This window comes from Taeniopygia guttata, chromosome 3 (assembly GCF_048771995.1).
Source record: "Taeniopygia guttata chromosome 3, bTaeGut7.mat, whole genome shotgun sequence".
NCBI classification, from domain to species: Eukaryota; Metazoa; Chordata; class Aves; order Passeriformes; family Estrildidae; genus Taeniopygia; species Taeniopygia guttata.
In genome coordinates, this window is record NC_133027.1 from 68,200,430 (window position 1) to 68,222,994 (window position 22,565).

A 22,565-nucleotide genomic window follows, 5' to 3' on the forward strand; every position below is an offset into this window, starting at 1 on the left:
GTGTACTTTTCATTGCTTGGCTCCCAATCTATAGTTGATATTTTCTGTTTTGCAGAAACATTGTTCATGGTTTGTGGGCTGACATCCCATCTTTCTTAGCTCTCCCTTCTCTAGACTAAACAATGCCAATTCCTTCCACCCTCCCTCATACTGCCTTCTAGACTGCTGCTCATTCTTTTTACTTCTCTCTGAAGTGTCTCCAGGGTGTCTACATTTTTCTTTAAGTATGGTGCCCAAAACAGTACTCCTTGCTACTGGAGAGCGTCAAGGAGAGTGGAATAAGCACTTTACACACTCTGCAGAAAATGTTTGTACTCTAGAACTGCTTTATTTGGCTTAAAATTGGTGATGGTGGGAGCTTTTTGAACAGCTCAACTGAATATGTATGTTCAGAGTCTTCCCTTGTGAAAACTGGGTTCAGGTATAGATTTGTGATCAGAGTCCTCAGGCCAGAAATTTGTAAATACATCATTTTCCCTTATTACAAGGCATGCCAGCAAATCAGGAGTAAATTCTGATTTACTGTGCAAAATGGTCCTTATTTTCAGATCCTCAAGCAGGCTCACAAGATTTTCAGATATGGATGGCAATTATCCTAATGAGGTTTTCTACCAGAATTTGAAGGATTTTGTTTTTCAAATACTTGCCACAGGACAGTGGTCTATTACACTTGGTACTGGGCAAACATGAAACAAATTCTGCAAGTTGGGCTGGTTTTTTTGTAACACCTGTGTTGATCCACAGAAGTCAGTGAGTCTCAGGTAAAAAAGAACTTCCTCAGGCATCTAGTCTCACAGTCTCTTAGTGCTTAATTATAGCTGTAAAATTTTGCATGGGAAAATAAAAATGAGGCTGCACATCAAATATTGTCCTTTGCTGTAGAGGAGGGGAGGTAGAGTAAGTATATTTTAAATTACTGTTCCACTTTCATGCCATCACTATGAAGCAAGCCTAAAACTTGAAAGCAGGAATGAAAACAGAAATTCTTAGCTGTAAAGTTTAGTAGTCAGTGTTCCCTTGAAGACAAATAATGACATCAGTGAACTAACTTCAAGGTCGAGTAAATAAGATTAGAATAATAAACTCTAACCTGGGAAACTACAGAAATCTTCAGTGGACTGTTCTGAAGACAGATCAAACAATCATTAATTTTGGGGAAATTGCTACTGCAGACTATTGTAACTTTTTCAGAAAATTCACAAAATTCCTTCTCTCCATGTGCCACTGCTGGCTTAAAAAGCAGGTATGAAGAAGGCAGTTTGATGGTTTAATGTAAAAATGTGGGCTAGAGCAAAGAAGGGAAGTCTTTCATCTTGTTTTTGCTGAGGAAATAGCATAATGGGAGTCAAAAAAGAAAAAAACAAAAAAAACTAACCCCAAAACTACACTTTGACTACCTATCTGTTTTGTAAAGCTTTCATGGGTTTTAAGGAATTGTTTAAAAAAGAAACCTGAGGATATGCAAAAGACTCATTAATACAAAGATGGTGATATTTATATGTAGTTTGTATTTATTCAGCTAAGCACTGCCAGTATGTATGCTTTTTTACTTCTTCAATGCCAGCTGAAATTTGACTTAAAAATACTGACCAGAACATAGGAGCATAATGTTCTTGCATGCCTGAAGATATTAAATGTTGTGAAATCAAAGCAGGCAAAATCCACATTAACATTAAAAAAAAAAGACAGTCTCTTGGTCTTTACTGTCAGACAGAAATTTTTCCAACAGATATCACTTCAGGATTCTGGCACTGGCAAAATGTGCATGCCAGACACAGGAAACCAATAAAAACAAGACAAACCACAGAAGCCTCCAAAATGGTATCATTTTTATAGTTTAATGAGAAGATGGATGTTCTTACTGTGACTGACCTCCAAGAAGCAGACTTTTAAGCCAATACAAATATTAGCTTATTTAAGCCTCTGAACATACATATCATATTAGACACAGGACAATCCCGCTTAGTTTTGATCAGATTTTAAACCATTAACTGAACTCTACTTTGCTTAGCAATTTACCTTATTAAAAAAAAACCCAAACAACAAAAATCCCCTAACAAAGACCCACCAAAAATGTTCAATGGTTTCTTGCATTTAGCAACCATAATCTCAGAAGTCAGTGTTCTCTATATTTAAACTAAAAATTATTTATAAATCTGTACTTATGTTTAGTTCTACCTAAAATTTTTGAAGAATGTTCAGTGTAATTCTAGTGAACATTGAAAGTCATTGTGTTTGCTAATGAAAATGGTTTTAATACACTAAAGTTAGCATTAGCTAATTTAAAATCTTCATTGGAGAAAAAATGGTGGGGTGAAATATCTAAAATTGTATTTAGTTTAACAGAATTAGCTAATTGTTAAAAAAATATGCTAATAGCTGCTAATTGACCTCAAACATCCTTATTCACATGCATTCATAAAAATAACTCTACTGTATTGATTTGTATGAGAAAGAATAAAAAGATTTAAGCAGAAATACTCAGTTGAATTTGAACAAGTTACCTATAGTTTCAAAACCATGACTGGATTTGGATGATCATACTCTCGCATTAATTCTCTGTGATTTATAGGTCATATGAGAATTCTGATGAAAGAATGGCCAGCCAGCACTTTCAAAAGTGAAGCTTGATTAGATCACCATTAGTAAATTTAGTTATTCTGGGCCAGATTTACCCTTTTAATATGGTATAGCAATGCCATCAATTTTGTAAGAATACTCTGAAGTCCTGCTGATAAAATTAGAAATATTAGTTTTAGATATTAAAAAAGGTACATTTAGTATTTTATGAGATTATAAAGCAAGCAACACACAGTTATGCCCCTCTTTGTAATTTGCTTTCAATTCCTCCTACTCACTTCTTGTTTTACAACTACCCAAATCTTAAATTGTCTGTGCTTTTTTAAAATCACCAAACTCTTTCTTCTTGTTTTTGTTTTTTCCTTTTTCTTTTCATTGTGCTATATTTTATCCTCCCCAGGCCATCATAACCTCTAATAATTTCTCCTATTCTGATACTTAATTTTTACTATGGAATATTACCCTACCCTATTAAACTCAAGAATAAAGTCTTGCACCAATTTGCACTTATGTTATTGCACCTTTCACAGAGCAAACACCAACACAATAACTCCACATTAGATGTATAAACCTTAAATGCTATTTGTTTGCTTACACATATTATATATTTACATACAATGTAACAGATGCCTCTATTCCTGAAAAGAATCCTCTGTAATGTGAAGTCAGTATACCCAAGACCTCCAAATACAAATCAGGAACTATATAGAAATATTTTTAAGAATTCTGCTTTATGAACATACAATGTAGCTGTCACAAAAGATAATCCCTTAAAAAATCACCTGTCCTTGCTAGCACAAAAACAAGTAGTTTGTCTTTTATGATGATCCACTAAAGCAGGAACAGGTGGCCCTTTGATTGAAGGGGCAGGAAAAAGGCAAGGATGCACTGTACAAAAAACCTTGCAACTCCCAGACCAATAAATAAGAAATGGATGAAAATAGACTATTTTTCTGTTTTCCCTTCAAAGACTCATTCTGTCATTTTTATTATATTTGTAGGAACACATTAAAAATTCATCCTAGGTAACAGGTCTATGAGTAGAAATACAAACATTTATCCCTGGCCTATGTTTGTAACATCATACCTGACATAGTTATCACTGAAGATCAACATTAAATAAATAAAATACTGCTTTTCTGTGTTAGGAATTTTCTAGTGGTGCACATATGAGAGAAAGCCTGTCCTAGAACATCATTGCCTCAATTCCTTGTTCTCCATATTTTCAACACAAATATAGAAATAGGAGGGCTGATCCCACAAATTTGGGGATCAAATTTTTCTTTGAAGCAGCTTCTTTGTAATTTAATTTAGCTGCTCACTTCAGTTTCATAGATGGAAATTCTCTTAGGGAAAAAAAGTGCATTGCAACCTAAAAACCTCTGCCTCTCATAGGTAATTTTGAACTTGAAACTCCTGCAAAAAGCTCAAAGGCTGAGGGAGAGCGTTAATCTCAGGAATGGAAAATATATATTTCACAGGTTAAGATATCTTTTTGAACCTTCATCTGCTGCAGAAATACTATCCATTCCTAAAAACATGAAAGTTGCAAACATACCTTTACAATGACTCAAATCCTGATTTGCAAGGTAGAAATCTGAAATCCCATGATACTATTTCATGGTAATTGAGTCAAAGACACCAAGGGCTCTAGTCTCCTGCATTCTATTCCTTTAGTTGAATACTGAAGCTTGGCCTGTTGTGATGACAATGCTATTTTGTAACCCTGCCTCTGAGGACCAGCATTTTGGGTGTCTGTTGTTGAAGAATATAAACGTGAAATAGAGATGTTAAAAAGAAGAATACATTATATTTTTCTGGATTGCATTCTATTAATGTGAGAATTTGGGGACCAGATATTTGCGATATTTCCTTAGGGAGACACCCAGTTATTCCTACCACCAACACAACTGAACCAAACAGAAAGCCAAGTGTCAAGAGAGCAAATCTTACCTTATAGTGAAAAGAAATAGATATCAGACTGCTGGAAGTATACTGCAGACTGTTACGCACACTTAACAGCAGTTTTAAACCTGTATTGAAGGCAGATTAGCCTCAAGAGTAAAAAAGAAAGAGGCAAAAAATATTAATTATTACAAATTACAACACAAACTTGTTCTGCTGCTCTTGCAGAAACTTGAATTGTATGTGAGACCTACATAAAATGCCCAGGGACAACTAAAAAGTGTTTGGAGAAAAATTTAGCATGGGGACTTCATATAAGAGAACAGAGGAATCGGAATTATTTTATTCTAGTCAGTACAAAACTGTACCTTTGAATTCACACTTTTATAAAAGAGATGATAAATCACTAGTCAGACTAAAGTATGTTGCTGGTTTTCAAAGTATCTTTTATATATTGATGAAATATCCAAAAGGTAAATTTTGACAATGATTAAAAATCCATCCCATTGTCAACAGCATGCAGTTCATTGGAATATAGCTCTCTGAACATGACTACGTTCCAGATGATTAAAGATTTCCTCTTCTGTTTCTGGAGTGAGTTGTATATTATCTTTGATTGGAGACAAAGGATCTGACTTTCTACAAGAAGGAAGTTTTTCATACTCTCTGCACAAAAAAACCAAAGACAAAACAAAACCAAAGAATGTTATGATACTTCGTGTTTCTGACCACAGGCCTATAAGAATATATAGGTTAAAACAAAGAAAGACCCCTCACCTAACTACCCACTCCACCTAGGAAAAAGTAAAAAATAAAAATTTCTGATGGGAAGTTTTAATTTCAGTACAACTGAACAACTTCACTGAAAGTGACAGAATGATGGCTGTTAACTTTATTTATGAAAGACTGTATGTACCCCATCCTACTTTGTGTTGTACATGCCTCCTTAACATTTAAGTCTTCTGAATAAATGTAGTTTTATATGTAGGAGCACTTCATTGCTCTTGTGAGCCTTGACATTGAGGCAGAACTGGCAAGTGTCCCACATAACGTATTTGCCATAAGGTAACATAATTGTTAAAACATATGGCTAATTTAGAAACATCTTAAAATCTGGAAAAAAAAAAAAGAAAAAAAAAGAGCTAAGCAAGTTCTAGCAGTAAAAAACCCAATTTGTGAAATGTGTTGAGGAAAAAAATCCCCTAAAAGCTAATACACTATTGCTTACATAGAAGTAATAGAAAAATATATATTCCCAGTATAAACACCCAGAGGTTACAAACCAACCAAAACTGGATGGATAAAATGTGCATGGTGGAAGCCAAGTGTTGCAACCATCAGCAGAGAGTGCCACCTAGGCTCACACTGTCCTATCTGCCTGTATTCTGATAAATCCAAATTTATGAATTTTCTCCCTGTGAGCAACCCTGACCAAATAGAGGTCAAGCAATAAATACAGAATACTTTCACTTCCTTCTTGAAACTGTCAGTCATTCTCACACCCCGTAAGGGAGATAATAAATAAGTAAGGTTTCTAAAAATGTAAATATTGTAATGTTTTTTAAACAGAAAACAGTTCTGTTTATGATGACCTACCCTAAGGCCCAAACTTACTAAAATACATTCATCTGAATTAACATATGCTCACCAATATCAATTTACATTTACTACTCAGTGCAAAGAATACTTTTGTCTTACTCACATTTGGTTTCAAGTTAGTGAAAATAATTTTATTTAAATAAGACTTATTTATTCAAAGTTGAGGTTGCTACTTAAAGCTGGGAAAACATTGCCACCAGGAGTTTTTATCTGAGCCCATGGAGATAGTGTAAGTTAGAATAACTACACTTGAGATTCTGTTGTACTTTTTAGAAATAATAGTTGCCCTTCAAATTCAAACCTTGAAGCTATTTGCAGAAACTTCAAGTTAGGCAAGTCATCTCCACAAGGAAAAGCAACAGCATTTTATAGTGTACAAGAATGTCTCTTGTAACCAGAAACTCCAGCTAACAGAAATATTCCATCAGTTCACTGTCATCTTGAAAGCAGAATACTTCTGACAATCAGCCATCTCCAAATGTGAGTGACATAGAGTTAAATAGAAGCAGTCTTGTATGCAATTAAATCTAGCAACTTTAATGCAGCTTTTGCATTTAGGACAAGAAATGATTTTTTGTGTTTGATGGCAAACAATGGCAATGATTTTCATATCAATTATGGTAACTAAATGTAATTATCAAATGAAATGTAATTATCAATAAAATTCAATAAGTGAATTTTAGCTGAGAGTTTTTCCTGGTTAGATGAAAAATTAATTATAAAAATATATTTACCAAAAACCATGCTTCATGTTTACATCAAGCATAGGAAGTTCTAAATTGTATGTAGAAAATATCTAATTTTGCACTGTTATCCTTATGGAATTGGACAGATAACTTGTAGAGTCTGCTTTGAAAATTGTTTCCTTGGGAAAAACGTAGGCAGGGTACTAAGTAAAGGGTTAAAGCAACTCACCTTTTAAATTGGAAGCTTTTCCAGAGTTCCCCAATAGTGGATTGTAGCCCCAGCTTATTTTCAGTATCACAGTCCTTTCTCTTCTGCACAGGTGACATTTTCCTGCTTAGTCCACTTACTTTAGCTGGTATCAATGGCTTGAGCTTTGTTGCCATATGTGACCTTATATTACTGGATTTACGTAATCCAGGAACCTGTGGGAATTTAATATCGCACACATGGTTAAAACGACAACCTGCAAGCAACAGATACTATGCTGCAAAGCTTATAATCAAAAAAATAGTGGTTTACATGGTATTGATATAATGAAATTGGAAATGCCACAACAAAGTATATGTAGATAGTCTATAATCCAAAATTGGCATCTCAAACACAAGATATACTGCAGCTGTTAAAGCTGGCAAACCTGCTTCCATAAGTCTTCATATTAAGGTTGTAAATACTAATTTCTTTTGAATTCAGTTTTTAAAACCTATTGAATAGTTATTTTTTCATCTGTTTGAAGACTATTTGTTGTGCTCTCATGTAATGCCATCCTTTAGAATTTTAAGAGCAGCGACTCTCTGGTATCACTCCCTGTGAGTTTCACTCGGATTTCACAAAGATGGAGCCATAAGTAAGAGCACAGGTAACAGTACAATGACCCCAAGGATCCTTAGAACTCTAGCTGGACCTTTTTATCAAATTTCCATACCAGGAGCTCAGAAAAGCTGTGCTTGGGCAGAATCTGTCTTAAATGCAATCAGATTTAAATTGGAACATCTCAGCAGTCTTTTCTTCAAAGAGAATTCATAGCTTAGTTCTTTCTGAAACATCATGGCATTTTGCCATCCCCTCCACATTTATTATATATATTTTTTGCACCTCAAATGCAGTGCTCAGTTTTGGTCCCCATCTACAAGACATTGAGGCACTGGAATGAGTCCAAAGACAGGCAATAGAGCTGGTGAAAGGTCTGGAGCACAAGTCTGATGATGGGCAGCTGAGGGAGATGGGAGTGTTTAGCCTGGAGAAAAAGAGGCTCAGGGGCGACCTCATCACTCTCTGCAACTGCCTGAACGGAAGGTGTAGGGAGGCGGGAGTTGGCCTCTTCTTCCAGGCAATTACTAAGAGGACATGAGGAAACGGCCTCAAGTTGCACCAGGGGAGGTTTAGATTGGATATTAAGAAAAAATTCTTCCTGCAAAGGGTTGTAAAGCATTGGAACAGGCTGCTCAGAGAAATGGCAGAATCACAATTCTTGGAAGTGTTCAAAAATTGTGTGGATATGGCACTTCAGGATACAGTTCAATGGTGAACATGGCAGTGCTGGGTTGACAGCTAGACCTGACTGCAAAGGTCTTTTCCAAACTTAATGATTCTATGATTCTGTTATTGAAATTGCACTGTTTCTACCTAAATATATTAAGCAGATCTTGGTATTCCAAGGAGGGAAAAAGGTGCTTAGAATGTTGTAAGCTAAAAGTTGTGACAAGAATACTAGGAAGAATAAAATAAAATCTTAAAACTGCCTACTTTATAGTATTTTGCTTTTTATCTAATCCTCTTAGTCTTTTTGCAGCATATGAAGGCACCTAAATCCTATGCATCCCTGTAGTACTGAATTATGTCTGAACTCAATTTAGCTAACCCAAAAGTAGGCAAACCTACATGGTGAACATCTGCTAAGAAATTTAAGAAAATAGCATTCTGCTCTGGCATATTATCTGTATTACAATCTTGGCTGAGCTCACAGCAATTGTGAAAAAGAATTAGGAGTAAAAACCACAGCTGAGATAGTATCACAGAAAAAAACTTGAGGTCTTAGGGAGTTCTGTATCACATAGGCATACTTTAGTAAAAATCTTCTACTACTTTTGATATTAGAATTGAATAGATAGCACTTCATATTTTGGATTGGAACCACTATAAGAGCTGACAAACTTTTCAGATTGCTTCTCCCAGTTATTAAATTTCTCTAAGCAAATCTACATAGCTGATACTGAGCTTACCAAAATCAGAATAAGTTATGCATTATGTGATTAACTGCTTCTTCCCTAAATCTGGAACTCATTTTCCCCTTTGGTATCTTCTGCTGTATTTAACACCAGCAAACACATCTCTTGTTTTACACTTGCAGGATCCCAATAAATATCTTAACAGGATTTTAACAAGTTCTGAAAGAAAACTGAGCCACAAGTGTGCTCCTTATCTCTACTTTGCCTCTTCCATGGTCTTACTGATGCAACAACTCTCGGGAGTCCCAAGAGTCTGGGCGGGCCCAAGTTACAATATCACTGACCTTTTCATTGTTGTCAGGTTACTTTTCGGCCAAGCCAGTTTTCTGATGCAATTCATGGCCATGGAAATAAGTGGTGGAAATCCTCCTAATAGCCACTTGCTTTAAACTAACTCTATTGTCCTCACAGATTTTGCAGCAGTACTTGTTTCATGAAGGGCTCCAAGCATGCTGAAATTTTGTTTTTATGCGATGCTTATATTACATCAGTAGTTCCTTAATGTGATCCCACAATATTTAATATATTCATTCTCCCAATACACCTTCTAAGGGTGAGCAAAATAATAGAAGACATATTAAACACAGACTTAAAACCAAAGTAATAAGAATTCTGAATGCCAGGACAATTTCCTTGCTCAGTCTTGTTGAGAAAAAGCAGGAAAAATGTTAATGCTAACAATAACCACAAGATGTCACTATTTTACAAAACACACAATATTATTGCCTGGCAGCGCGAAGCTTGTGATTTTTAGTCTGTCTACATGAAAACTTACTAGGGGGCATACATAGAAAACATCTGCCTCTTACGTCTTTTGGCCAAAACTAATGACAACACATAAGGGAGTCAGAGCTGTTAAAGTCTTAGAATTTAACAACTAGACAAATACATTAAGCTCTTAGACATGTTCCAAAGAGAAGGAACATAAATTTATTCTTTTACATACAAGCAAACACAGAGAAGTCAAGTTAGAGTTGTATGTTGTGACTGTATCTGGACTGTGAACATTACTGCAATTTATATCATAAAACCTGATAAAACCTTGCCTTACCCTGGCTTACTTTACACTGAAGTGTTTAACATCCCCAAAGAAGCTGCAACTCTTTTATCAATTATAGGTGGTTATATTTCACCCCAGCTCCAGGGTAGATGAACAAGAATAAAGCTTTGTCTTGTCAACATTTGCATTGCTTATGTCTTTCATTACAAGTTCTAAAATGAACTAGTAGGAACAGATTCTCAGAGTTTAGTAAAGCTCATAAAATTAAAATAATTCTTACCTTGGTCTTTATGATTGTATTTTTTTTGTTAGTTTGAACAGCAGAAAATAGCAGAGACAGAGAGCATTGATCATCATTCAGTTTTGAACTAGAATCAGATTCCTTCAAGAGAAAATTGAATTGTCTGGTTTTAAAACAGGTTGTCTTTTTGTAAACACAAGATGTTTTCATAGCTACATGTATATATTTTAAGTTACAATGTTTTCAGCAGCTCTAAGAACTCATACAAAAATCTGTCTTTTAGCAACCAACACTACAAAGGCATGCATATGCTTCTGAAAGCACTTGAGGGACTAAAAGCAGAGAACAAGAGGTTGCCTACCAGGTGCATTTATGAGGCACTGCAGTGATAGCAGTGCCTAAGCAAAACATAGACAAGACAAACTAAAACCAGAGAACAGATCTGATTTAAGTTAGTATGTCAATCCATTCTGTACAATTATGTTAAGCATTGACAAGAAAATGATCATCCTGCGATTCTATTTAGAGATAAGTTTTGTTAGCACAAGGTGCATCAACTGTAGGGCACCATTCTGAAAAGGAGACTTGACTGAATAATTTCTTTTATAATTTAATGTGAAAACAAATGCTGAAACAATGTCTTATTTTTTTACCTTTGCACCTAAGCTGTTGCTGGATACTTGCAGGATTTCTGAAGACTCCAAACTGCATTCTGATGGCTCACAAGACCCATGAGACTGTGATGACTGTTCCAGTTCTATTAAGGGGGAGGACTCTTCCTCTGATTCATCACACACTGCCACATCAATCTGATCTTCCTGGGATACAATGCAGTTGTTTCTCTGTTGGTGAAACTGCTGTGAAAATACAGTTTGAGATGGACCAAGATTTCCCGAGTTACTTTTGAGGCTGCTAAAGCACTGGGAAGAACTTTTCTGCATTTCTCCAGGAGGTGTAAAGACAGTCTGTGGTGATTTTTCAGTTTCTGAAAACCTAGAAACATCTTCAGCTACATGTTTTATTTCCTTTATCTGGCAATCCTGCTCAGCATCCTGAGTTTGGGCACCACCTTCCTTCTTTGCTCTACTGTCAAACATAACTGCATCATTGCAGAAAAACCTAAAAAAGGAAAAAAAAAAAGTGAAAGCAAGGGGGAAGAAAGCTATGGATGATGACATACTAATTTGCATCATTGTCTTTCTCCACCAATTTTATTTTCAAGGTATACTTGCAGACAAATTATTTTGGCAACAGGAAAAGTCCCACAGGGAGACATTTAGCGGGAAAAAAAAAAAAGCAGGAAAAAGCATCTGTAAAAATGGCATTCTTTGGCCGAAATACTAAGAAGGTTCTTCACCTGAATGAGAAACATCTAGAAATCCTACAACATTTAAGAATATATTAACTATGATAAAGCTAGTAGTGAAATACTTCAGCACTACTTACCAAGGAAAATAGAACCTTACTACTTTTTTTCTATGCTATAGCAGCAGTTCCTGAGAATACTGAGCACAGATTTAGGGAAGAGCCTATCATCAGTGACAACTCTTAATATTTCATGCAATAAAAAAACTTTCCAAAACTTTCAGCTCAGAAAGGTGTGCTTTAAAACTAAGGTATTAAGACTGCTCTGCAAAATTGCACTGCTCAAAAATATTCAGATTATTTAAGATAAAAATTACACAATAATAGATTTCACTGTGATAGTGTTTTGTAAAAAAAAAAAAAAAATCAAGTAATTGTGGCCAAATGGGACTTAATGAAAAAAAAAAAAAACCAACCTAACAAAGTCCCTGTTCTCAAAGTGCTGCTGCAGAGATCAGTAGTGTCAGCTGAATGGGATGGGATAAGAATAGGTATTTGTCATAGAGTACGACCAGGTTTATCTTTACTGAAATAAACAAAAAGCCCCATCAACTTAAGTCCATGTATTCATTAACTGCTTACATATTTGCCACAAAGTAGCTACCCTTGTTTTTTTGAGATATGTCATATGTCCTTTACCTGGAAAAAAACCCCAACCAGTTCCTAATTAATTTTGATACCCAGAGATACTGAATAGTTATCTTGAGAGCCACTAAATTGATCAGAGCTGGAGCACCTCTCCTACAACGAAAAGCTGAGAAAGCCAGCACTGTTCAGCCTAGAGAAGAAAAGGCTCCAAGGAGACCTTAGAGCACCTTGCAGTACCTACAGGGGACCCTAAAGGACAGCTGGAGAGGGACTTTTCACAAGGGTATGTAGTGACAGGACAAGTTGAAGGAGACTGAAATTAGATACTGGGACAAAATTCTTCACCTTGTGGTGAACATGAGTGTGGAGGTGCACTGGAACAGGTTGCCCAGAGAAGTTGCAGATACCCCATCCCTGGAAGTGCTCAAGATTAGGTTGGATGGATCTCTGAGCAGCCTGGTCTAGAAAAAGGTGTCTTGACAATGTCGGGGGGGGGTTGGAATGAGATGATTTTAAGGTCCCCTCTGAACCAAACCGAATAGCATCAGTCTTCACTTCAGCAGTAAAAAAATTATCTGTCTCCCAAAAGATAGCATGCCTAGCACAAAGGATCCACCACCTCAGCTGAGGTGCAATACAGTTGCATAAAAAGTTTGAGGTTGCATTTTTCCTATTTTCATTATTCAGGCTATTTTAGCAACCAGGACAGCAAATAGTGTTTTGTTGCTCATAAAAACATGTGACATAAACATACCTGCTTCTTGTTCCTGGAACAATTACAGCATCCTTCTCTTTGTTTTTCCTTTGTAAAAAGGAAGCAAATTTATTTCTAATTCTGGGTAGGGAGTTAGAGCTTTCTTGAGAGATGGAAATTCCTGAAGAATCAAGGTTTTGTATTGCTGACACATTCTTTTGTGCTTGACCATCATTATCATTCTCCTTCTTGATTTTTTTTGTTTTTGAAAATGAATATTGCTTCAACAGATCTCCATCTGAGAGTTCTTCTGAATCTAAAGACAATTTAAGCTTCATTGTAAAAGCACGTTCTACAATAAGCAGTTATGAGTTAGCTAAACATTACATTTTTACTCTCACAGGCTTAAACATATTAGTAGGATCTGGTAAGAAAATAGAGTTTAGATGTCTTTAATGCCATTGTTTTCTAGCATAGCCTTAAACATAGCCTTAAAAATAACTTGGTGAAAAGGTAGATGGAGTGAAGGTAGAACAACTACAATGAAACTACATTTGGTTTAGAGGCAGGTTGCTGAACTACCTACAGACTTTGATAAGTGAGGGAATAGAAAGATACCTGGAGTACCAAAGGAAAAAAAGAAAGCTCCAGCAGTATAATCAGAAAGCAAAGGAAGCAGTGGAAAACACTTAACATAAAGCACAATAGGAACAAAAAGTGCCTCTTCTATTACAAGCCCACAGTTTATCTGAGCACATATAACTCAGGTGGCATAGAAGACAAGATAACACAGATGCACTAAAGAAATGAAAAATTTGGCATAAAGAGCACCTATACAGGGGATTAGATGCAACAGAGTCTGAGTACAGAAAACATTCTTTATGTTTTCAGACTGGCCTAATATCAATGCTAGGAAAAACAGGCTCGTTTAACTTCTTCACAAGCCATTTTAAGATAGAAATTAAAACCAAAACTATATCAAAATACAGCTTGAATTAAACATAACCTGAAATTATAGCAAACCAAAGCCTCATACCATAAAGTACAAGATAAAATCCTTTCTTTTCCCACAGCCTTCTACTGTTGTTCATATACTTATTTAATATAAACATACCACTCCTTGGCCTTTTTGAGAAGAGCTCTTTGCCTGCAAGCTTTAGGCCTTTAACATTAATTATTTTCTCCATGCCTTTGGTTAATGGTTTCTCTGGGAAATGCACTTTAGGAGGAGCAGGATCTTCAGTGAGGCCAAACTTGTATTCTCTGCTCCAAATGCTATTGACATGATTATCACGTCGGTCATTCCAGCCACAACTTCTCTGCTGCACAGGCTACAAAAAAACAAGTTAAAAACAAGACACAGGTTTATAATTTTGCCTTCTAGATATGATTTCCTGACTTGGAACACAAAGAAGGAAATATTGACATTTGTACATCTAGTGACATAGTTCACAAAAAACTTCTTTAGTTCCTACAATTTTCATGCTTTTCATACTTTGTTGTGCTCCAATGATGTCTTCATTTCAATACGGCACTAGTGACTAACTGCTCATCTCAGCAAATTTAAAGTTTCAAATTTATTTCTGTTCAGGAAACAATTTTGGATTATTCTTGGAAGAAATCCAAAACTTTAAGAATTTTCTCTTTAAGCCAGTTACTTCTGTAAAAAGATTTAAGGACTCAGCAAATACGTCTGAAAGTAAAACAGATATTTAAGTCAAATGCCATGAAAAATAAAACTTTACCTTTAAAAAAAAAAGAGAATTACATGTGTAGGAGCACACAGTTTCTGTAATACCAGAATAGCTTTCACTGACAATTCATTTGTGGATAACACTCAACCACATTTCCCCATTAACATTCAGACGCATATCAAGTTCTTAATATCTAACTTCATAATAAAGAAGTTACCTGTGCCATGTCAGGGTTATAGCTATCAATTTGTTCCATTGTATTGATATCAATATTGCCAACAGCAATTTGAAAAGCAGTATCATCACCAACATGTCTGTTTCCATCATAGTAAAGGAAAATATATGAATATTACATTGTATTTCAACAACTGTACCATGAAAGTTAGAACAGCCACTTTCCCATTTTTCCACTAAAAGGCATAGCTAGAATATTAACCCAAAGGACCAATATTACTACTCCTGGCTCAGTCTGATGTAACAGCAATTGTAATAGATCTGCAGTCTTTGGCATATCATGCAAGTCAATATTAAATTCTTCAATTATCAGCAGGAGAGGCAGCAGCTTCTTCCTTCCTAATTTCTGCAAGTGCCAGAGATCAGATGGCTTGATCATACAAAGCTAGTAACTACTTTAACAGTCCCCTCTCTTCCTTCATTTTCCTAATCTTACATGTTGAAATTTACACTGCACAGATGTGGCAAAATGTTACCTTTTCTATAGGAAGAGGGATCAGGTAAAACAGGAAATACTAAGATTAGAGACTGAGTTGAGTACAAACTGCAAGAATTAAACTGGAAGAGATTATAGCACACAACACAGGCAGAAATTCAAGACTGCCATAAAGCAGTCAGTTTATATTTAAACTGTAATTAACAATTTGTTTTTCTAACGAGAACAGCCAGATAAATAACTTCTGCCTGTATCAATAACAGGTCATTTAGTTACCCCCTGCACTTAAAAAAATTGATTAAAATCAGAGCACAGGAGAAAAGAAGGAAACCCCCACAAAAGTTTAAGATGGCAGAAAAGCCAGACTTTAGTCAAAGCAGGGAAAAAAAAAATCTAAGTACACCACAGATGCAATGAAAATTGCAAGATACCACTTCAGCTCACCCTTATTTCCCCATTCTGCTGTTTCAACACAAAGGATACCGTCCTGCATAAGTTAGCGTTTCTGGATCAATATCATCTCCATATGCATTCAGAGGAACTAATTTTCTGTTGACAGGATCAAAAACTAACTGATACAGGAATGTATTATTAGCTCGTGTAAAACCCTGTATGTATTCTTCTGGTACTGTTATATTCATCTTCAAGTACTGCCCCATTTTCTTAATAACCTGTCAAAAAAAGAAATTACTCAACTGTTTAATTTTAACAGGTTATGTGAAAGGTTAAATACATGTCAAATATTAATTCTCTTTGCTTGTAATTAAATGCAGAATGAGTGTCCTACTGCAACAAGCAGATTCAACTTAAACAGGGGAAGGAAAGAAAATAGAACCTCGTACATTCTTTTCCCACTCAAATTGTCTACAATTACAAAAATAACACAATTCAATTTTTGGATCGCCTTCAATACATACATCAGTACAAAATTAAAGATCAGAAAAACATATAATCTCTTTAAGGTGCATTTATTTAAACTAATGCACATCAAATTTTTATCATTCATATTATCAGGATGTATAAGCAATATGTGGATGTTCTTATAATGGAAAAAATTTGTAAAACCAACCAGAATAAGCCCTGGAATTTTGCTCAGACATACATCAAAGCAAATAATGATTTGCATGGGAAAAGTTCAAAGTTCCTCTTTTACTTCCTCAAAAGCCAAACCAGTTGCTCTGATGTTTGCTCTGTATGATACAAAACACTTTAAATTTAAAAATCATGGTTCTTTGTCTGTGAGAGAAAAAGATAAATACACTAAAACACACAAGGAATTTAAGAAATAAGATAACACACTAAGTTAATTAAACTGCATATTAAAATGCTTTTTTAGATTAGATTTACCTGCCTCCAGGACAGCGCCATGAGGTATTCTTATTAGCTCTTAACCTCTCTACTCCCTTCTTACCCATACAGAAGAAGTTATTCCCATCCTCTTAGTCTCTGTATTTCCTAATATGAAATTTGCTTTAATTTTATACATTGGACAAGAAAAAAAAAACACCCTATATGAATTTGTTTTGCATCATATCACACTTTTCTCCCATACTGTTTTTAATATAGAAATGTCCATATCTATGGATGTATGTAATGAAATAGGATTCCAAATCTCTGTGCCTCCCTCACACAGACAAACCTGTACTTATACAGAAGTTACAGTTCATTGAACAGTTCTAATAACTAATCTGCAGAAGCAGAAGAAAGCAGTAATGAGGGGTGGGGGGGGGAAAAAAAAATAAAAGTCTTAACAAAAAATTAAGTTTCCCTTCAAACAGAATATACCCTCGAAGGATTAAAACAATTCTTTACCTACATTTACTTTGGTATATTTCTTATAAATATATATCAGCTTCAACACTTGAGTAAGTTTAGGCCAGTATCTTTAAGAACAGGTAAAAATACTGTTTAGTATTCTCCTCAAAATGGAGGAAGACAAAGCTTCATATTTTCAATTCAGTGCTAAATTTCGTATACACTGTTATAAGCTGCCAAAAAACAAAACACAAAGCAAAACTGAGTTTACCTTTATAATATCTGGATTGTTGGCTAATTTTAGTAACTTGCATGCTTTAGCTAACCCAATTCCATGAATTGAAGGGAGGTAGTCACAACCAGAAAGAATACACATGTAGCGGAATTTCTCTTCTGTAAATACATTTCCAAGCTGCTTGCAGTTTCCTAGTCGAGTTTGATCTATCTCTAGTCCATTTCCAAACTTGTCAATTTTCAGAAACACCTGAAAGTTAAGAGGAAGTGAAAACAATAATTATTACCCATATAAGGTGGTTCATTGCACTTGGTGGAAACAAGACAAGGCAAAGTGCTATTCCTATCTCTTGTCTCCCACATTTGCTGTAGAAGAATTAATCCATACACCAAACATATTTGGCAACTTCAAACTCTGCTCTTCAGATACCAGCAAGAGGTAAAGGTTATTAGTATTTTCTTCCATACCTTTTTACATCCAAAAGCTAAAAGATCAGAGTCTTCCGTAATTATAGCTTGAACCATGCCAGTCTTATTAAGATAAGCCAGCTGAGCATCAGCTTCATAAGGAGCAACAATACAATCAACTCCCTGGGCTCGTGCAGCCTGTACATAAAAAACCAGCATACAAGTACTTCGCATTAATTTTCAGTAATTACCTTAAGAGACCTGAAAGCACAAAAACCTCTACATTAAAAAGCCAAAACCATGAACTTTTAATCACGTATCCATCCTTCCCTCAGTAAGAGTCCAATATTTCATAGTCAGAAACTCCACTTTAAAGCAATTTAGATCTATATACACTGGTTTACAAAAACAACCTGTCCTATAACACTGCTGCATCTGACCACAGATGACAATGTCGAACTCATGCAAGTTATATTCTGGACAAAAGAGAACAGTACTAGAACAAACTTAATACTTTTTGATAAAGACCCTATGACTGCATTTAAAATATAGCAAAAAGTTACTAGAACAATTTTTAATCAGCCAATTTTTTTTTCTGTAGTCTATACTCAGAAACTAGAAAACAGAAAAAGACAAAAAAAAAATTGATTTTTTTTGTGCTGCAAAAATAAAACAGATGTTATCAAAATCAGTTCATAGAGGTGGGAAGAGATGCCTTTTGTTTGACACGTCATTATTATTTATACAAATAGGCCTAATAAACTTCAAGCTTGTTAATTGTGTTTAACACAATCCAATAACATGCACAACAATTAGAGACTAAGCAAGTGGGAATACTTTCCTTTTCTATATAGAAGAGGCAGTGATGTAGCCACAAAAATGCAGAGTAGGATATGCTACCTATTGCAGAGATTTTTTTTTAAACTGGCATTATCAATAATGTTGACAACTTACTTTAATAACTTCATGAGCCATAGCATGGGTAATATTTACACTTCGCCCAAAACATTCCCTAGCCTCTGACAGTCTCCCTTCCTGCAGCAATTGCTTCCCCTTCAGAAGACTGGCTTGACGCCTCCTAAAATAAAGACAAAAATATCCACCAATCTCAGATTATTTTTCACTTAAAGAACAAACAGCAGAAGGGACTAAGAAAGACAGGCAAGAAAGGGGGGAAATCGTAACACCTCCCAAATCTAGGCTACTGCATAAATTTTTAAAACAAAATAATTACTAGGTCACTGCATTGACAAGGACAACAAGATTTGAATGCTGAAATTGATAATATTTTCTCAGAAAACAGCGACAAATAGGAACTGAAATCAGCAGTGTAAAAGAAGAAATGCATGCACTCAGCTTGCAGTAAAATAGATTTAATGGGAGTTGGGAGTATCTGACACTAGATAGTTATTGACTTAGAGGACAGAAAACTTAATTTACCTAATTTCATAAATCGGAAATTGTTCACTTCACGCCGAAGAAAGCATGTGTCTCATGAGACTTCATAAATAACAACCACTACTGAAAAATTCTCATAACTTCAGTGAAACGTCCCATTTATAGGGACCTGAATCCAAATTTGAAACAACATTATCTTGTTAGTTGTAGAAAAAGATGAGGAAAGGGGTACTATTTTGAAGTAAAATTATAGTGGGAAAAAATATTTTTGTCCAGAGATCACAAGTGCAGGTAAACTAAAAGCCTCTAATACATGACAGGAACTACTGCTCAAAGGCTTACTTCCTTCCTTTATAAAATGGCTTTCATTTATGAAGTGCATTTCTATTTTTGGAATAAAACCTCTAAGAAGTTTGTATGATTTTAGATGCAAATCAAAAAATATCACACTACATTGCAGCAGAGTTTACCAGAACTTACTTCCTAGCTGAAGTTGGAGGGTTTTTGAGTTTTACTGTAGTCATAAAACTGCTTTGCTTGCAAATCAATACACTTCAGTACTTACTCTCGTCGTGCCTTTTCCACTTCCTTCTTAGAGGGTAGGGTACATCCATCAAACACCAAAATTGGTTTAATTCCAAATGAGAGGAGCATATGAACAAATTTCATACAGAAAGCTACATAACTGTATCAACAACAACAAAAGTAAGAAAAGTGAGATAAACTTTATTCTTAATCACAAGTCTATTACACATTTTCCAGCTTCAGGACAGAAGAACTGTCAATTTAGGACTAACTAGTGTTCAAAAATCATAACAGGCTGAACATTCTCCCAGTATCACAAAAAACAAAGAACATTTGAATGCAGTTTGGTTGATTTTTTTTTACCAAGAGAAACAATCCACCTCCCAGTTCAGAACTGGGCTGACTGCTCCTCTCTCCCAGACAAAATGAAAAAAGAATTCAAGAATAATTCAGTTGATTTTGCTATGTTAGGATTCAATACTGACAAAAACTTAACCAGTTAAAACATGGATTGTCTTTTTACTTTCAGCAACTCAATTCCCAATGGCCAGGGAAACAGGAAGCAGACAAGCACAGTACATGACCTTCCCCCAGAAAGGCAGACTAAAAACACTTTTGTCGAGTTGAAAGTGATGAGGTTATTTAGTCTCTCCTGGTAGAACTATCCACTCTTCTCTCCAGATAATGGATATATCCTATGGACAAGACGTGCAAACCTATATTCCCATACTAAAAATACAGGCACAGACTGGAAATATTCCAAAAGACAGAGAAGTTCCCCTTCTGTACAAACTGTGAAGATGGTATATGGCTCAGGAGGCAACCATCCACTGCCTTCAAACCCATTCCTTGAAAAAATATTTGTTAGGCATTCCAGATATTAGTTATTCCCTCAAACTTCTAATCTTCTTACCTGTTATTCCTACAGATGTGTATGAGGTTGTTTTATCACCAGCACAGAATTAAAATCTAACATCTGCTGTAAACACTAAGCAAGCATATTGCAGCGATGCTCAAAGAAAAAAAAATTTTAATTTTAAAGACACTGTTTAAAACAGCAAAAGCAACCTCATTAACAGAAGAAGGGAGAAGGAGAGTGGGATTTAGAAGCATTTAGAATGCAAGGATACGAGCACTGAAGAAACTAGATTTAGAGCTACAGAAAAATAACTGATTTTTTAAAGACAGGAGCACATAGCACTGTCGCTATATAATGCCTCCATCCAGATGAATTTTAAACTATGAAAGGTCTCTACACTATAGTTAAGGTGCCAGTCTAGGACCATGTGTGCATGGAAAGATTTGCCCATAAAGTACTCATGTATTCAAATTCAACCATTCCAAAGTTTCCTATGACTTTATTTCTCCTGACAGTCAATTTTTTCCTCAGGTGAAGCGTATCCTATTCTCAGAAACCTCCACTACCTTCAAGGCAGGACTGGACTGAAACTCCACAGTTCTTAACATAAGCAGCAGTAAATATCTGAATCCATTTGCAAAGCATCAACTCTCTCTTGCCTCCAATCAAACATTTGATGGATCCAAGGGCCCCTGGATGGTGCCAAGCAATAGGACAAGAGGCAGAGGCAGAAACCAAACCACAGGAATTCCACTAGAAGATAAGTAGAACTTCCTTGCTGGGCAAATAACCAAGCACTGAAACAGGTTGGCCAGAGAGGTTTTTGAACCTCTTCCTTCTCTGGACATATTGAAAAGCCACAACCCCAAGTGACGTTTTCTAAGGGAGCCTGTATGAGATGACATGCAGTGGCCCCTTCTAACCTTACCGATCTCCAATCTAAAACAAGACTTCAAGCCATATTGCCAGAGAAGGGCAAGAAATGCAAACCTGGTCTAAGGTGTGGAATTGAATCTGAAGTATGACCACAATTTTTGTTCATTTCCTTCCCCAGAACTGTAACTGTGTAAATGTGGTTTTAAAAAGCTACTTTAACTAAAAACGTAGTATGTTCAGCAAAAAATCCTACACCTTATTCAGAGCACAACACATCTCTCAAAATTCCTTGACATCATTACAACCTTTGTCACAGAAGTATTTACAAAGTCTCTTTGCATGCAAAAAAGGTGTCTGGAAACAACATTAAATTTGAAATTAAAGAATTGCACGTACAGAATTTCATCAGAGAAATTAGATTATGGTTGAGAGTGATACATGCTAGGACAAAAAAACCTAACTGATACAGCCTTGGGTATTCTAACAAAAGAAATATTTGAGAACTTTTTTCCCCGATATATTCCTAAATACTTTTTTTTGTTTTGTACAGCTGGAAAGCTGTTTATTTATCGCCAAAAATTTCCATTTCAAAAGACTTCAACTCAGAATTCAGAATCAATAGTAAGAAACGAAACTAATGTAACTTAGTTTTTAGTTCAAGAAACACCAAGTTGACAAAACTTCACTTTCCAAAGGGCTGAGAGCTAAACGTAAGAAAGACTTACAAATCCGTGGGCTCTCCCCGGGCCAACTTCTCAGCACAAGCATAGGCGCCTTTGTGCAGCCAGCAGTAGGTGTCCACAGCCACCGTCATTCCTTGGTATTTCTTTACGTGGGAAGGCTCGGCAGCCTCCTTGATAAACTGCAGCAGGCCCTGGATGCCCATGGTGCCGCGGAGCGGGGAAGCAAAGCAAGGCGCGTACGCAGAGCCGAGTGCTCTGTGCGCTCGATCCTCGCTCTCGGCCCGCCGGGCCGCTCACCGCCGGGCCGCTGGGCCGCGCCGGGGCCACGAGGAGCTCCCGCGGCTGCCCCCCCGCATCTCGGCCCGGGGCCGCCTCCCCACGCGGCGGGGGCGGCTGTACCTCGCTGCGGGCCGGCGCTGCCGGAGCTGGGGAGAGAGAGGTACAGAGGGACAAGGGGCGCGGAGACGCGGCCCGTCCCGCCCGGGCAATCGCGGCTCCTCCGCCCGGCCCGGCTGAGCTCAGCCGCGGCTCCTCCGCCCGCCCGGGGCTTTCAAGCAGCGCGCGCTCAGGGCGATGGCC

General features: G+C 36.4%; 1 protein-coding gene across 2 annotated transcripts; it reads right to left on the reverse strand.

Moving 5' to 3' along the window:
• Positions 1 to 1,819: 1,819 nt before the first annotated feature.
• EXO1 (exonuclease 1) lies at positions 1,820 to 22,562 on the reverse strand. 2 transcript variants are annotated; one of them, XM_030268205.4, is made up of 13 exons: positions 22,029 to 22,561; positions 19,609 to 19,728; positions 18,600 to 18,723; positions 17,706 to 17,843; positions 17,275 to 17,487; positions 15,732 to 15,919; positions 14,796 to 14,892; positions 13,999 to 14,215; positions 12,945 to 13,200; positions 10,891 to 11,356; positions 10,277 to 10,378; positions 7,000 to 7,193; positions 1,820 to 5,151 (listed from the first exon to the last, which is right to left on the reverse strand). In XM_030268205.4, the coding sequence occupies exons 1-13, from the start codon at positions 22,187 to 22,189 to the stop codon at positions 5,010 to 5,012; spliced, it is 2,418 nt and encodes an 805-aa protein (XP_030124065.4). In that variant the 5' UTR covers positions 22,190 to 22,561; the 3' UTR covers positions 1,820 to 5,009. The 2 variants fall into 2 exon arrangements, with proteins under 2 accessions (XP_030124065.4, XP_030124066.4); XM_030268206.4 differs by lacking the exon at positions 10,277 to 10,378 and having other exon boundaries at positions 22,029 to 22,562.
• Positions 22,563 to 22,565: the final 3 nt, after the last annotated feature.